The sequence below is a fragment of the Lemur catta genome, chromosome 10 (assembly GCF_020740605.2).
Source record: "Lemur catta isolate mLemCat1 chromosome 10, mLemCat1.pri, whole genome shotgun sequence".
Taxonomy (NCBI): domain Eukaryota; kingdom Metazoa; phylum Chordata; class Mammalia; order Primates; family Lemuridae; genus Lemur; species Lemur catta.
The window spans coordinates 27,035,729-27,052,953 of record NC_059137.1 but is presented as its reverse complement, the minus strand read 5'-3'; the positions used below and the strand labels follow the sequence as shown (position 1 = coordinate 27,052,953).

Genomic DNA, 17,225 nt, shown 5'->3' with positions numbered 1-17,225 from the left:
AACTTAATTCAAATCAGAAGATTGGTCATTGCAATCCTCTGCTTAAACTGTTTTTTTTTAGGTTTATTCAGAGCAAGATTTGTTACACACTTGAATAGTAATTTTCCATTGTTACTTATAATTTACAAACATACAGAAAAGTAGAGAGCTATAATGAACCTAGATTTATCAATTGTTAACATTGTTATGTTAGTGCAATCTGTTTTTTTAAGTTTTTAAATTTCACCTGTAAATACTGCAGTATGCATCAGTAATGACTTTAAAAAACACAGCCACATTCTGTTAACATTCTTAGCAAAATTAACAGTAATTCTTTACTATTATCTAATGGCTCAGTCCATACTAAAATTTCAGTTGTCTCAAAAAAATTTTATGGTTGGTTGGTTTAAATCAGGATCCAGACAAAGTCCACATACTACATTTGGTTGTTATGTCTCATAAGTCTTTGATTTTATAATGGTTCCCCCCACTTAAATGCCATTGATAGAAAAACTGGGGCATTTGTCTTGTAGGATATTCCCAATTCTGAATTTAGCTGATTGCTTCTCTATACCATTGATTAAATGCAGGTTCAATTTTTAGGCAACAGTCTTTCATAGGTGGTGCTGTGTACTTTTTATCACATCACATCAAGAAGTACCTAATGTCTGGTTGTCCCATACTTAGTGATATTAACAGTGAATCCAAGCAGGATGCAGTGGCTCACGCCTGTAATCCTGGAACTTTGGGAAGCCAAGGCAAAAGGATTGCTTGAGCTCAGGAGTTCGAGACAAGCCTGAGCAACAGCGAGACCCCATCTCTACTAAAACAGAAAAAATTAGCCAGGCCTGGTGGTGCCAGCCTGTAGTCCTAACTACTCTGGAGGCTGAGGCAGGAAGACTGCTTGAGCCCAGGAGTTTGAGGTTGTAGTGAGCTATGATGATCCCACTGTACTCTAGCCCCAGCGACAGAGTAAGACTCTGTCTCAAAAAAAATAAATACAACTATTATGTTACCTGTAATAATTAAAATTTAAAAAAAATTTTTAAACATTGATCAATGCACTCAGGTAGTGCCAGCCTAATCCATCTAGTATAAAGTTTCCCATGAACTTTCTACCTTAATTTTAGCATCTATTCATGTTACCCTATTATTTCAGTAAGAGTTGCAAAATGGTGACTTTTATCATTATTTATTAATTAATTAATGACAGGGTCTCGCTCTGCCACCTAAGCTAGAGTGCAGTAACACGATCATAGCTCACTGCAACCTTGAACTCACTCCCAGACTAAAGAAATCCTCCTGCCTCAGCCTCCTGAGTAGCTGGGACTACAGGAACACGCCACCACACCTGGTTAATTTTTTTATTTTTTATAGAGATGGGGTCTTGCTGTTGTTGCCCCAGCTGGTCTCAAACTCCTGGGCTCAAGTGATCCTCCTGCCTCGGCACCCTAAAGTGTTAGAATTACAGGCATGAGCCCCTGCACCTTGCTTAAGCTGGAATTCTTATAAACGTTTTAGTTACACTGAAATACAGTTCATACAAGAAAGGCAGGACAAATGCTTGATGTTTTTCCCTTTATCAAGTTTCAGAATATTCAATCTTCAACCTGGCAACCTTCAATCATGACAGAGTTTTATTTTTAAGGAGTCATTATAAACTCAGAAATTTTTATATATCTAATGTATTTCAATCAATAAGTTATCTGACGCTAAATTTTATCATGTTAGGTCCATCATATTAGCACCTGTGTTAATGATCCCATTAGTAATTTGATAACTTCCTTCCTCTTCGTGTTACCTGCTTTTTTGATTAACCTACAAAGTACTAGCTCTGAGTGCATTGGATAAGAGGACTTCTACAGTAAGCTTGTATGTACACAGAACATTTCTGGAAGGAAAAACAAAAAGTTGATAAGAGTGATAACCTCTATAAGTGAGAAAGACTTTATTCCTTTCCTTTTTGTATTGATAGAATTTTTTTAAAAACACAAAGCATAGAAAACAACTCAAATTTTTGAGAGTATTTTCAGTTTCTACTATGAGCTGGTAATTTTTGTAGAAAGAACGTAAAATTACAGTAATTTAGTGTTTTATAGCTTTCAAAAATTCATTAACAAATTCATAGCTAATCCTTAAGAATAATCTTTCGGATTCCATTGTTAAAGAACCAGATCCAGAATTGCATATTTCCAGCCCTAAACTGGAGGATAACAGTCCGCTGGATCTTGGATGTCATGAAAGCACCTGATCCTCATGAGCAATATTAAATATGCAGCTGCTATTTTCCTTCCACTCTATCTCCCAGCTCTCCTAATTATACTCAAACCAGAATTCGGGAAGTTATTCTGAATCCCTGCCTGCACAGCACACGCACTAACAAAGTATTCGTTGTTTATCTGAAGTTCCTATTTAACGGGCATTCGATATTTTATCTGGTGACTTCACGCTGTGGGAAACAGCTCAGCTGGTACCTCCAGTTCATCGTCCACTCTGATTTTCCCAGAATCGCAGATTTCCTCAGTGCGCTGCTCTAGCACCTAGGCAAGAGATAAGCGACTAGATTCTCAAAGCGAGGAAATCGCCCAGGGCTCAGCAAACTCGGGGCCGTAAGGAAGTTCCTGCAATGGCGCACAAACCGAAGCCGGACGGGACCGCAGGAACTTCCGGTCCCAACCAGACCAATATCCGCGACTCAGAGCTTGACGGCCGCCTTTTGCAGCGGTTGCTGTGAGTGCCGTAAAGCGGGGTTGCTGCCGCTGCTGCTGAGTGAGGTAAGAAGTGGGAGGCTCAGTTCGGTCGCTGGGGGTGGGTTGGCGCTTTCTGACAGGTATCGTTGGTGGCTCGAGCGCCCTCACCGGGCATCTCCCAGCTTTCTGGGCACCTGCCGTCCCCTCGGCGGGGAGGCGGCCGAGGCTGGCCACAGCCTGAGCGCGCTCCTCAGTCCAGCCCTTGAGCACTTCGTGGTAGAGGCGTGCCCTGCCAGTCCCTCCCACGCTCCTGGTCGTGTCAGCAGGTAAAATCCTTATCCCGGGACAGGTTCAGTTTTGGAGGGCGATCGAGACGTTTGTAGGAGCTGGGTTGGGGTAGTGATGTTTGAGCCGGCTTGTGACAGCCATCTCAGAATTTTCTAGAGGATCTGTGGGGAGAACGTTTCAGGTTGTGGGACCAAAGTGTGCAGAAACATGAAAGGAACCGCCAGGTTTTAGCAGCACTGCGTGCATATTACAGCAGTGGCTGGAGAAATGAGCTCACGGGGAAGGGAAAGCAGGAATCTGGCGGGAGCTAACGTTGGGTCCCAACCGGGAAGGACCTGGATGTTCTCTGTGAAGGAGTGGAGTTCTACCCTGGGCAGTGGGGAGCTACAACGGCTTTATAGAGGGGATAATTTAATTAAACATCCCTTTTTTTCTATTCTTCCGATGCTCCCCCCGGGTTCAGCTTTCAGTTCATTTGGATGAGAATATACTTTGTGTGCTCAATAATAGAGTGGACACTGCCAGCCATGCGAAATGGTTTCATACAGCTTTGGGGTCTGCCTTTTGTTTGCATTGTTGGAGGATATCGAGGAAGAATGGATATGTGAATAAGTTACTGGGAGAAGCTTCGAGTGGGACTCTGAATAAATGGATTTAGATTCATCACTATTACCAGTTTCTCAGGTAACATGAGGGAAGCCACTTTTCTCTGAGCTTCACTTTTCTTGGATGTAAAAAACCAAAAGGACCTAGGTGATACCCCAGATTCTTTGTACCTTTGAAGATAGCACGTTTCCGATAAATAAAAAATCAGTCTATGAATAAATACAAAATGAGTGATAGAGCAGTACATTAGGAATTTGGAAGAGGGAAGCCCAGTAGAAAAGGCTGTGATTGAGATGGACTCTGAGGATGAATAGAGTTTGAATGATTAGAAACCATCTCTGTTGAGCCATGGATAAAGATATAAAATGTAAGAATAGGCAATCATATTTTAGTCTATTTGTGGAGATACAGAGGCTAGAGGATTGTGAGGGTAACGGATTCGGCAAGGGTGGTATTGCATGATGAAGGAACTCCCAAGTGGAAAGAAAGTGCAGTATGTTCTGACAAGCAAGAAGAAAGGAATTGGTGAGCGTCAAAAGAACAGTACACAGGACTTGATTTCTTGGAACTAGGTGAGGATATTTTGAACCTGGGTTTCTAAAAAGTGAATATAAGTGCTGTTGGCAAAAAATTGGAATTCTATTGAATTCCAGTGTGCAATAGTGTATTGGGAATACGGTGATTCAGGCTGTAGCTCTGGTGTTGCCAATAACTAGCCTCTTGGCTGTCATTTAATTCTTCTAGATCCTGTTTTCCTGAAAGGTGATGTTTTTGAGCCAGGTAGTCTCTCTTCTCTAAAACCTGTAAAACTTGAGTCTGTGAGGATGGAGGGCTACTTTTTTTCTGGAGGAGGAGAGGAAGATAGTTGACAAAGAATAAATTGTTAATTTTGAACATGTTAAATTTGAGGTATGAGAAATAGAGTTGAAACTATAGGCAGATGCAGTGCATAGACTGTAAGTTAGGTAGTGTATTCTTTAGAGGTGGTAGTTAAATCTTGAGAATGGATTTGTGGGAGAGAGTAACTGTAGGATGTATCCATAGATAAGAAGCTAGAAAAATTACTGAAGGAGGCAGGTGGATCTCAGAACTAAGAGCAAGGACTCCTTTTAAAAAAGAGTTACCTATAATCGTAGATTCTCGGGGACCAACATTATTATTGAACTAATTTAACAGCATTTACAGCAGATATTAAGCACCCATTTCTGGGAACTCTGGCAGAAAATAAATAATTCAAATAGATGTAATCTCCACTACCTTTCTAATTGTCTACCCAGAAGTGATATCATTTACATGTTTATTTATTCAACAAATATTTATGTGTTTTAGGCACTGCTGGGTCCTGGAGATATAATGATGAGCAAGGTAGGTGTTGTTCCTATTCTCCCTGCATGTGAAGGCCTTAGCATCTAGGTCAGCGCTTTTCAAATTTTAATGTACGTGTGAATCACCTGAGGATTTTGTTAAAATGTCAATTATGAATCACTAGGAGGTGCTGAAAATTGTGTATTTCTGAAAAGTTCCAGTGCCATGCTGATGTTGCTGTTCTGTGGACCATACTTCTAAGTGAAAAGGATCTAGATTCTGCCTAGCAAATGGGGCAGTCACACCACTACTCATCATCTGTTCTTCTTAAATGAAAAAATGTTAATTCTTTATGAAAATAATATATGCTCATTATTAAAATATTAGGAAAATATAGAAAAGCATAAGAAACAATGTAAAAATCACCCCCTAATTCTCCCTATCCAAAGATAACCATTATTAATATTTTGGGAAACGTCCATCTAGATTTTATGTATGTACATATATTCACACTTTAATGTTGTACAAAGTACTTGATACCCCTAAGCCCTGTGTTTGATTCTATTAGCTTTATAGTTTACTAGGATAAATACCCAAATGTCCTCAACTAAGCAATTAAGTACTTGCATTCTTGAGGGGAAGATTTTACTCAAAAATAATTTGGTTTAACACCATTCTGTTACTCCAAAAGTGGGAAGATGTTAGTATAATTAAGGCTTATAAAACGTGTGGGCTCTGGTAAATAAATAACCTGTAATTGAGCCATAGAGTGAGAGAAGAATTTTTAAAGTTTTTTAAAACTTACTTTTCTTTCTTATTACAAAATCAATTGATGTTCACATAAGATAAATAAATAGTAAAACAGGGAGGGAGGGAGGGAAAAGAAAGAAAAAGAGATAGAAAAGAAAAGGACCTTTACTCCTCCCAATCCAAAGACAACCCCTCCTATCTTTCTGTCTAACCTCTCTGATCTAGGTCTTTCATTTCAGCCACTCTCTTTCCAAAACCCTCTTATGCCATAGCCATTCAGAAAGGAATCACTATGTATTCATGATTTTTCTGGACCTTCAAATGGAGAGACTAAATTTTTTTTATCTTCAAGTGTCAGCATGTTGAGGTAGAGATTATATGGCAAAAGATTAATAGATGAATGAATGGTAAGCAAGTAGAGGCTCCTTAACCCCTTGTAGTCTCATCTTTACTTCCAGGCTGCTGACGCTCTTATAGCAGTGAAAAGAAAGGAAATGAATAACAAGAAGGACCAGCAGTATTTTGGGAAGATTGGATAGTAGTACCTATTGCTACTGGACCTTTTTTGGCTTCTAAGAACAGCTGAAAAATGTTGATTTTTTTTTTTCTTGTCTTAACTCTGAAGACATATCCAGAGGCATTTTCTCTTTATGCCTCCCAATCTGCTACCTCATGTCTCTAACCATACCTTTGCCTAATTACACTACCCTCTTCCCTCCGTAGTTCAGCATCCTGTTTTATTTTGCAGTTCAGAGCATATTTGGAAGTCTGTTCTGTCTGATTCATATTACCCATGCCTCCCTTTTACTCCCCAATATCCCCAAATATGTTGGGACTTAGCAGCATTAAGGGGACCAGGCTACCACACATTGTCTTATGAACCTAAGTTAGGTGTCAGGGCAAGTCATTTCTTGTCCAAGGGGCTCTGATATCAAGAGAGGTAATCTAGAAGGCAGGAGTGGGGAGAAGTGGAATAAAAAAATATTCTTTCAAACAGATTCCTACCCAAGTGAGTCTCAAAGGAGTAGGACCAGGAAGAGGAGTGTTAGGGTAAGCCAAGTGCCAATCTTTCATGCCAGTACTTTCAGAGGACAAATGATAAAGTAAAAGGTTAAGTGGGAAGCTGAAAGAACATTTAGTGCTGTTCTTGGCTGTAGAAAGACCCTGAGAACTATCTTGAACTTCTCATGTTGTACCTTTTTTTGTCACATCTGTGTATGACTTTTATCTACTACCAGTTTTTCCCCAACCTTTTTCATGTCTTGATACATAGTAAAATTGATAATAAAAGATGAAAGGAAGGATAAAAGAATGTGTTCTTTGGCTGAAGGTGCCTGTCTTCAAACTCCCAGGCTCAAGTGAGCCTCCTGGCTCAGCCTCCCAAATAGCTGGGACTACTGGTGTGCACCCCATGCCCGGCTAATTTTTAATTTTTTTTATAGAGACGGGGTAGGGTCTTGCTATGTTGCCTGGGCTGGTCTCAAAGTCCTGGCCTCAAGTGATCCTTCTGCCTCTGCCTCCCAAAGTGCTGGGATTACTGGCATGAGCCACCACACCTAGCCTATGTTATTTATTTTTATATGGTTACAATATTGCTAATAAAAAAGAACATTTTTGTAGTCTAATTTCCTTTGCAATTGGATTGCCTTGGCATTTATAAAAAATAATGAAATAAAGTTAATTGGATATCCTCTTGATAATAAAAATGTAGTTAAGTTATTGATAATATTTTTGGAGGTTTATTTCATGTAAGAATTTATTGTAAACTAGAGATGTCTCCAAAGAGAGAACAAGATATTTAGATTTTATGTCTGTAGGGGCTTATTTAGGCCTGTTATGTGTTTTTTCCCATTTATTTATTTGGGCTTAGAAGAGACTGGGCCGTGGCACAATCTGAATGCCACTTTAGAGTTCACTAGGAATCAATATACAGTACATTGATGTACTAGTTAATACAAATACAAGAAACTGAGCTGAAATCTTGAAAACAAAGGATATTCTTGTTAATTATGTGAGCTGCCCTTCTCAGAGTATAGGTTGAGCATCCTAAATTTGAAATCTGAAGTACTCCAAAATCCAAAATTTTTTGAGTGCCATCATGATGATGAAAGGAAATGCTCATTGGAGCATTTCAGATTTCCAGATTTGGGATGCTCAAATTAGTAAGTATAATGCAAATATTCCAAAATCCTAAAAAATCCAAAATCCAAAACACTTCTAGTCCCAAGCATTTCATATAAGGCATACTCAACTTTTATTTGATGATTTTATTTTGCAGATTTTAGCTGAATGTAAAAACTAATACCACCATCAATGTTGATTTATATTGCTAGTTTTCACAGTTTGGGGAGATAGAGAATAATCATGATTTATTAAGTTATCTTAGTTTAATATACATTATCTGTAGAACAGGTGGATTGTTCATGTCACTGTTAATATCATTTCTCTTAAGTGGTTTGTTGACCTTATGTAAATTCTTATAGTATTTGCTTTATATAGGCTTCAGCTCTAGAAGCTTATTTGGATTGTTTTAAAATCCCAAACCAAGACTTCTGATTTTAAGATGGCAGAGTAAAGTCATTTGTGCCCTCTTCTATCTGAAATTACTCTGCAACAGCAACAGACAAAGGCAATTGGCTCAAGAGCTAGAAGAAATAGTTGCACAAGAGTATATGGTGAATCATAATCTGTCAGAGCTCAGGAAAGAAAAGAGACAAAGTTAGAGAAATAAAGAACATATCGGAAGGATAATTAACTTTGAAAATTGAGTAAAGGACATGATGACAGGCTTTTGAAAATTAAAGTGAAATGGGAATGAAGGAGATAAAACAAATGCTTAATTGTAGTTCTGGAAATAGAGAATTCAACATTATAACAGAAAAATATTCAAGCATATAACTTAAGAAAACTTTACACAGAGAAGTCTTTATTCTGCAGATTGGAAGGACACACAATGATTGAGGAAAACCTAATATGCTGTCATCAACATCCTTCCATAAGCTAGTTTGAAAAACATTGGATTTCAAAGGTAAGAAATATATCCTTTGCTCATCTCATTAAAGAGATCAAATTACCTGTGTGGGTGGGAGTGGGAAATCAGATGCTGTCAAGGGAATATTTAGCATTACAGGACAATGATACAAAGCCTGTAACTCATCAGGGGAAGGAAGTGTGACCTCAAAGCCAAACTATCAACTGACAACAGTTTTTGAGCAATGTAAGAACTCAGGGTAAGTAGTACCCATGAGTTCTTTTTGATAAACTGCAAGAAGATGAATATCAGTCATCCAGTAGGTGAACAGAGATGATATACTAAAAGGATTGTCAGGGAGCATTGTAGGAATAAGATCAAAATAAGTGGGATTTGTAGTTATGAAATAGAATAGAACTGTAACAAAGTAGAAGTAACTAATAAAAGTCAGGACTGAAAGAGCAGAGATGGCAGAAGTTAGTGTGAATTTACTGATTTCTTATTTTATAGCTGGAGAACAAAAGACTTATAAAGCTTAGACATCAGGTAATAGAGGTGTTAGTGTATTTGAAGGAATAAAGATAAGCACTTAAAGAACAGAATGTATTTAGACAAAATCAGTGCAGATGAGATAAGAAGAAATAAAACCTTTTTAAATTTCTTATTCTAAAGAAATATTCAGAAATGGGATTTAAAGTGAAAGAATGAAATGACTTGCAGAAAACTGAAAACATACTTCGGATATTTATAAAAACTGACCACATCCTAGATCACAGAAACTCAAAAAACAACAAAGAGCTATCATACAGATCGTTTTCCTTGAGTAGAGACTCTCAGTTTCTTCTATGGAAGTGATTCTCATTGTGGTCAGCAGCATCTGCATCACCTGGGAGCTTGTGGGAACTGCTAACTCAGAGGTCTCACGCCAGATCTACTGAATCACAAACTTTGGAGAAGTCCCTCCCAATCTCTGTTGGTCAGTTCTCATAAATATCCTAATTATGTTCTCAGTTATTTGCAATTGTATAGAATGCCATGATAAGCACTTTCATTTTTGGTCTCGTATCTATTTCTGTAGGATAGAAAATTACCAGGTCAAAGAATGTCTGTGGGACTTTAAATAACTTTTTGATTGTTCTGTTGTTGGTTATTAGAGGTGAAAAATTAAAAATAGGTTTTTGTCTCTTTAAAAATATCTTTCTGTTCACAGAAAACAAAATTACCTTTCTGTTCTAAAAGATGAAAACGACTGGGTTACTTTCAAAAGACAACCAAGTGAGCACCGCAGACTAATGAGTAGAATCAATAAGAACGTGATTTTGGCCCTTTTAACATTAACAAGTTCTGCATTTCTCCTGTTTCAGTTGTACTACTATAAGCACTATTTATCAACAAAGGTAAATTTTTTTCTTTCTTTCTCATCATTAGACTTCATTTTAGCTGTATATTTTCTTAACACCCTTCTGCTTTGTAGTACATAAAATCAGTCATAGTTATTCAAATCCTTGCAGAAATATTTCTTACTGAGATTCTCATCTTTGGGAGATGTGGCAAGCATTCAAAATTGCAGTTAAATATTATTGTAATAACAAACTAAAGACAAAGGTGCCAAGTTTCAGATGATGTTTATTGAAATTTTCTCATATAGTTACTTAAAATTTTTATTTTGATAAGCACATTATCCCTCATTTAAATGAATTCAATGATGATTTTGTTAAAATATCAATTAGTTTATTTTAGTACAGTGTATATTTTAATTTAGTACCTACAAGGGAAGTGTAATGGTATGACTTACCTTAATCTGTATATATAGGAATAAAGAAGTAGAGACAATGGTTTAGAAAGGAACAGCTTTTAAAGATCCCACAGAATATAGTTTCTTTTTGGAGTGATGAAAATATTCTGAAATTAAATAATAGTGATAGTCACACAACTCCAAACATACTAAAAATCACTGAATTGTCCACTTTAAAAGGGTGAATCTTATGGTAATGAATTATGTCAATAAAGCTATAATATAATCTAGTGCTGGCTCACTAGAAATTTGCTTATCCCAAACTCAACAAATTAAACCGCCCAGAAATGTAGTCTTATCTACCAATGTAGGGCCACGTTGAGCAACAAGTGGCTATATTACAGAATCTGCAGTCTCTTTTCAAGATTGAAGATTACAAAGCAGCCTGTGTTGTTTTTTCTCAAACATTCCTTAGTATTAAAATGATGTAGGCTAAGTTGCAGAGCCTGTGAGGAGAGACCAATTCTAGCTATACCTTACTTAGTATATTCATCCCTCTCTTCTCCCCTAACACTCTCTCTCCAATTAACAAACCCTTACTAAGCATTTATTAGTTACCAAGGACTATGCTAGGCCCTGTTGATACAACCATGGATTGGTCTTGGTCCCTGCCCTTGAGTGTGCAGTTTAGTCAAGAGATGAGTTTAGGTACTTGGAGCACATTTCATTTTTAGGGTGAGGCTATTCTAATTGTTCTTCAACATTCTCCCTTTTATAGCTTATAGATAAAGAATGCGTTCAAGGCATAAGAAACTACTTTGGGTCTTCTTTGAGCTTGAAATATATTCTTCCTCTTGTCTCTAGACCATCAGACATTCTTTCTTCTGTGCCTTTCAAAGTATTTGGGGGCATATGAGATGAAACCTGATAGTATTTTTCTTCCTTCTGATTCTCTAGACCTGAATATTTTAAAAAATATTATTAAAAAATAACATTTGAAATTATGATATATGTTAGATAAAGTGTGGACACCAAGAAATAATGATGCTTACTTTGCAGGATTATTCTGAGGGGTCAATGAGAATATATAATTCATATATGGAAATGTCAGATGTAATACCTTATACTTAGGAGTTGCTCGATAAGTACTATTATACTTTCTTATCACTTTACCAAGATCTACAAACAGTAATTGGTGTGTGTAGATATGAGATTAACAGTATGGAACTAAACAGACAAATCCTAATTCCAGAGAGATAGCAAAGAATTTCCCATTCATTGATGGGAATTAACTGGTTCAGAGATGTTGACCATATATACCTCATTTTCTAATAACTTAATTAACTTACTATAATCTATCAGTGTTTTCCATCTTGGATTATTATATCATAAAATTGTAGAATGCTTAGCTGATGACTATGTGAAAATAGGTATTTTGATAATGCTTTTTAATGATTATGAGCTAATTTTCTAGTTTGAATCTCATGCTTACCCTAAATGTAATGTTGCATGCTAAGCTTTGAATTCACTAAAAAATTCTTTTGTTACATTCCTAGAATGGAGCTGGTTTATCAAAATCCAAAGGAAGCCGAATTGGATTTGATAGCACACAGTGGGTATGTACAATAAACAAGAAGTTCCTCAATTATGGTGTTCATTTAGTTCATTTGTTTACTCTGTAAGAACATGTTGAATGATGACAATGATAATAGCTACCTTGAAGTGGTGGAGGGTGGCCAGTAAGTAGGTAGCAGCAGGGAAGGAGCGGGCCCTATGCCAAGTGCTTTACATGTAATATCTCATTTAATCCTGATGGAAACCCCAGGAAGTCTGTACATAGGTGTAATACTTATTGTTATTTTCAGTTCACTTGGAGAAGTTACGGTTAGTTGGCTTATAAATAGTTGAGTTCCAATTCTAACGTCTGCCTCTAAAACCCTCATTTGCTGAACTATGGTGCTTTCCTAAATGAGTGAATATGTGAATTAGAATTGAATTTACCAATAAGGGAAAATTAATGATCAGGAATAAAAATCTATTCAATATGTTTTCTTTATAAGATCAGGGGAAACCAGCAATATATACAATATATATCCTTGTTTTGTTTTACAAATTTCAGAGCCTACACATTTATAAAACATATTTTCTTTTTAAAATCTAGAATGAAAAGCGTTGCAGGGTTACTAATAAAAACATAATGTTTATCCTGATACCTATATATGTATATGTATATTTGTATACATATATATGTATACCATATATATTTTATATATATAAATACACACACACACATACTCACCCATGTTATACATTATGAAAATGACCAGATATTTTTCTTGTAGATATGCTTCAAGCTTTGGCTTCTCTGTAACCAGAAATGTGGAAGGCTTTAGATTAAAGTGGATTTTCACATCATCAAGTAGTGATCATTTTAGGTCATTATTGACACCAACTAGATTTGAACAACTATTTGAAAAGTAAAGCCTGGGATATTATCAGTCTCCTCAGCTATCTAGTCTAGAAGTATTAATGTGAAATTTTAATTTATTTAAAAATAGCAATTGTTTTGCTCAGTGAATTTAGGCTAGTCTGGGGAATATACTTGGAATTATTTTACCCCATCACAGTTATAAAGATTCTAGGTTAAATAAAAAGGGGACTCTTGTACACTTCTTTCTAGTCTTTGTCTACCTCTATGCCGCCCTTAAGAAACACACGCACAATGCTTGGGCTAGATTTATTATCCTGTGGTTGAAGTAATTTTTTGAGATTTAAAATTCAGTATTTAACAGCTGTGAATATGCCTGTCTGAAGGCAATGGGAGTGATCTGTAGGTTTTAACATTCTAAGATGTGATGATACTTACAAAAATGTAAATTTTTCAAGTTTGCCATTTTTAAGAGTCTCCATATATGTACTGAAAAAGTTCAGAAAAAATGTTAAAGCTGCAATAGTTTCAGTAGGATAAAAGATTTTGCTTTTCTGGGTTAATCAACAATGGTCTGACAACATTCCTAAATCTTTTTGTACATAGAGCAAAGAGGGTACAAGTTCACTGATATATTGTAAAGTGGAATTTGCATATAATTTAAAGCTTAAAATAACAGAGAAAAATAGGGTGACTCTGTATTTTTCATTCAGGGAATGATCCTTGAAGTGGAAGGAAATGACAGATTTTTTTAAAAACGGTTTGTTTCCAAGGTAAATGAGCAAAATATTGAAGAGCAGCTTACTACATTCAGTGACTTCTCTTTGTACTCTAAGCTAATTACATTTCACGGTACTAAAAAAATTATAAGTACGGTCACTGAATCACTGTAATATTTGCAAAATCACAGGGAAGGCAAAAGTACCAAAATACTTCTGTTCTAATCTTTTAGAAGGGATGAAAGGTGAAATCTGATCAGTAAGTGATATTGAGGCCTGATAAAATTCTAGCATGAGTTATTAAAGAGATGACATGAGAGCACTTAGGAAAAAAAATGATGATAATTAGGAACTAGCCTTTTGCTAAGAACAAGACCTGCCAAGCCCTTTTAGGTTTTGATAAAATTTTAATACACAAGTGGATGAATAGGGTCTTAGGATCTCAAGATAATCAACAAAACGTATTTCATTCTTAGAAACAAAATGAATTACTGAAGGTCAGATGGTAATAGTCATGCTGATTTAGAATTAATTGGATTTAGAATCAATTGGAAATGTTTCCAAGGAGCATTAATGATTGTGTTGATAACAACCTGGAGGGTGTATTTATAAGATGAGTTATAGAATCTCTCCTTGACCCTGCCTTAATCTATATTTATACTAATGATTATAATGAAGCTATAAATGTGTTCATCATATTTGTATTTAAGATTGATTCCACAAACATTTATTTAAGCACTTTTTATGCACTATTTTCTGTCATCTCATTTTTCTTCCAAAACCATTTTTTTCTTTTTCTTTCTAATGTAAAGCAATAACCCTAAGGGAAAAAAAATCATTAGACTATTAAAATTTAAAATTTGTACTCATCAAAAAAAACCCTTAAGAAATGAATAATCAAACTAGAAAATACTTGCAAAATATGTTTCTGACAAAGGCTTGGTATCAAAGATATATAAAGAACTCCTACAACTCAATAATAGATTTTTTATTCATACCTTTTATCAGGTTGAGGAAGTGCCTTATTCCTGGTTTGCTGAAAGTTTTAAATCATGAATAGGTATTGAATTTTGTCAAATGCTTTTTCTGTATTGAAATTATCAGAATTTTTCCCCTTTATTCTGTTGATTTGGTTAATTTTGTTGATTGATTTTCAAGTGCTAAACTAAGCTTGCATTCCTGGGATAAACACTACTTGGTCAGGATATTTACTTTTCTTTTTTGCCTGACTTTTGTTGTTGTTGTTTCTGGAGTTGATATTTTATTAAGTGTTTTTGCATCTATGTTCATGAGGGATGGTGATCTATAATTTTCTTTTAATGTGATGTCTTTGTCAGGTTTTACTATAAGTATTACTACACTGGCCTCATAAAATCAGATAGGAAATATTTATTTCCTCCTGTTCAGTTTTCTGAAAGAGTTTTTATAGAATGGGTATTCTTTCTTAAAACTGATAGAATTTGCCTCTTGTTTTGAGGGCAGATTTTTTTAAATAACAGATTCAATTTCTTTAATGGGTATAGGGCAATTCAGATTTTCTGTCTCATCGTGTAGTTTTGTTAAGTTGTATTTAAGAAATTCATCTATTTCATCTAAGTTGAATTTTTTGGCATAAGGTTAATTCTAACTTTTAGCTATCTCTCCCCCTAAGAGATAATAAACACCCTCTAGGGCAGAGATTAATGTATTCTTTGCATTTGCATAATACTTTACACTAAAAACAAGTGATAAGAGACTGCTTCCTAGCTTTATCTCATTCTTCATCCTTAAAATTCTTGATATTTTTGTCTATTTATTATCTTGTGTATATTTTAATAATTTCCTTCTGATTTTGTAAATAAGACTTTGTTCTTAATTCCATGAAGCACTTTTTTGGTGTGCAAACATCCCTTTAAATTCAGTATTGCTTTCATTGAAATAGGCTTTTAAACTGTAGTGTATATATGTTATTCTATTTGTCTTTGCTATTCTTAGGTATTATTTACTCCTAAATGTAATTTAGTAAGTTTTCATTTTAATTTTGAAATTTATTTTTTTCAGTAGAGGACCTTACTTACTGCCTAGCAGAATTATATTTAAAAATATTGCAATATTAGAAAAGCACACTATTTCTGTGAATGTGAGAATGATCAAGCAGGCAGTGTATTTGGTCTGAGTCTTTTTCTTAGAAAGATTATCAAGCAATATTATAAATATGAAGAGAAATGGCATTCACAATTGATTTTTGTATTTGAAAGATTGACATGACTGATTTTTAAGAGTTAACAGATCTGATATTTCCTCTCTCACTTTTGTTTGAAATGATTTAGCTTGGCCAGGCGCAGTGGCTCATGCCTGTAATCCCAGCACTTTGGGAGGCCGAGGTGGGAGGATCACTGGAACCCAGGAGTTCAGGGCCAGCCTGGCAACATAGGAAGACTCTGTCTCAACAAAAAAAAAACTAATTAGAAAGAAAGAAAGAAAGAAAGAGATTTAGCTAATACCAAGAGAATAATTTGTAAACTCAGAGTCTTTATGTCATATACTACTTCCTCTATGAAGATTTCTTATCTTTTTGATAATTAGTAGCTTACTGGTCTGTACTTTTACTATATGTTTTATATATATATATATATATTTTTTTTTTTTTTTTTTTTTTTGAGACAGAGTCTTACTCTGTTGCCCAGGCTAGAGTGCCGTGGTGTCAGCCTTGCTCACAGCAACCTCAGACTCCTGAGCTCAGGCAATCCTCCTGCCTCAGCCTCCCAAGTAGCTGGGGCTACAGGCATGCGCCACCATGCCCGGCTAATTTTTCTATATATATTTTTAGCTGTCCGTATAATTTCTTTCTATGTTTAGTAGAGATGGGGTCTCGCTCTTGCTCAGGCTGGTCTCGAACTCCTGAGCTCAAACGATCCGCCCGCCTTGGCCTCCCAGAGTGCTAGGATTACAGATGTGAGCTACCGCGCCCGGCCTTGTTATATATATTTTTATTATAGCATATTTCACCTTATGAATATTTGTTCATCTTTCTTAGAAGATTATGTACTACTTGAGAGCAGAAACCACATGTGTTATTTGTTTTTTCTTAAGCACAATGATAAGCATGGTATCTATTGGGTAAATACTATGCATTATTATAAAATTAATTAATAAAATGTAATAAAGTAAACAGGCATATTGATTTAGTGGAATTAAGAAGAGTCTTTTCCTCTCAAACAGCGTGCACTTAAAAAATTTATTATGCTAACATCCAGCCAAAATGTACCAGCGTTCCTTATTGATCCTTTGATTCTGGAATTAATTAATAAAAACTTTGAACAAGTCAAAAATACTTCTCGTGGCTCCACTTCAGAATGCAAGTTTTTCTGTGTTCCAAGAGACTTCACTGTGTTTGCACTACAGTATCACCTATGGAAGAATGAGGTAAGATGATTTGTTTTCAGGTAATGGAATATGCATCTTTTACAAAATAGTATAGGATTAAACTAGTTTAAGTTGTAAAACATTAAAAATTGTTCTTAAAACTCTTTATAAATTGTATCAGGAATGTTTTCTATGTAAGTAACAGAACACAACAATCACTAAAGCAAATAGGGGATTTTTTGTGTGTGTATAACAAGAGGTTAAAAGGTTGGTGGCTGCTGTTATAGTATTAATTCAGCTGCCTACTCATGTCAGGATATGTAGGTCTGAAATTCTTTCTTCATTTCCCTCATTATCACAAGATAGCTGTCATGGATCTAGGTATCACATCCATGTTCAAGGCAGGAAG

The 17,225-nt window shown here is 35.6% G+C and overlaps 1 protein-coding gene across 3 annotated transcripts in view; it reads left to right on the top strand.

Moving 5' to 3' along the window:
- Positions 1 to 2,790: 2,790 nt before the first annotated feature.
- Positions 2,791 to 17,225, top strand: part of FKTN (fukutin) — a 43,983-nt gene continuing 29,548 nt past the window's right edge. For 2 of the 3 annotated variants that reach the window (XM_045563105.1, XM_045563104.1), the window contains exons 1-6: positions 3,444 to 3,641; positions 4,893 to 4,928; positions 8,556 to 8,646; positions 9,800 to 9,986; positions 11,881 to 11,940; positions 16,673 to 16,876. In XM_045563105.1, coding sequence (XP_045419061.1) covers positions 9,882 to 9,986; positions 11,881 to 11,940; positions 16,673 to 16,876 — 369 coding nt within the window. In that variant the 5' untranslated portion in view covers positions 3,444 to 3,641; positions 4,893 to 4,928; positions 8,556 to 8,646; positions 9,800 to 9,881. Of the gene's footprint in view, positions 2,996 to 3,443; positions 3,642 to 4,892; positions 4,929 to 8,555; positions 8,647 to 9,799; positions 9,987 to 11,880; positions 11,941 to 16,672; positions 16,877 to 17,225 lie in introns of those variants that run through there. The other variant, XM_045563103.1, reaches the window with a different exon arrangement.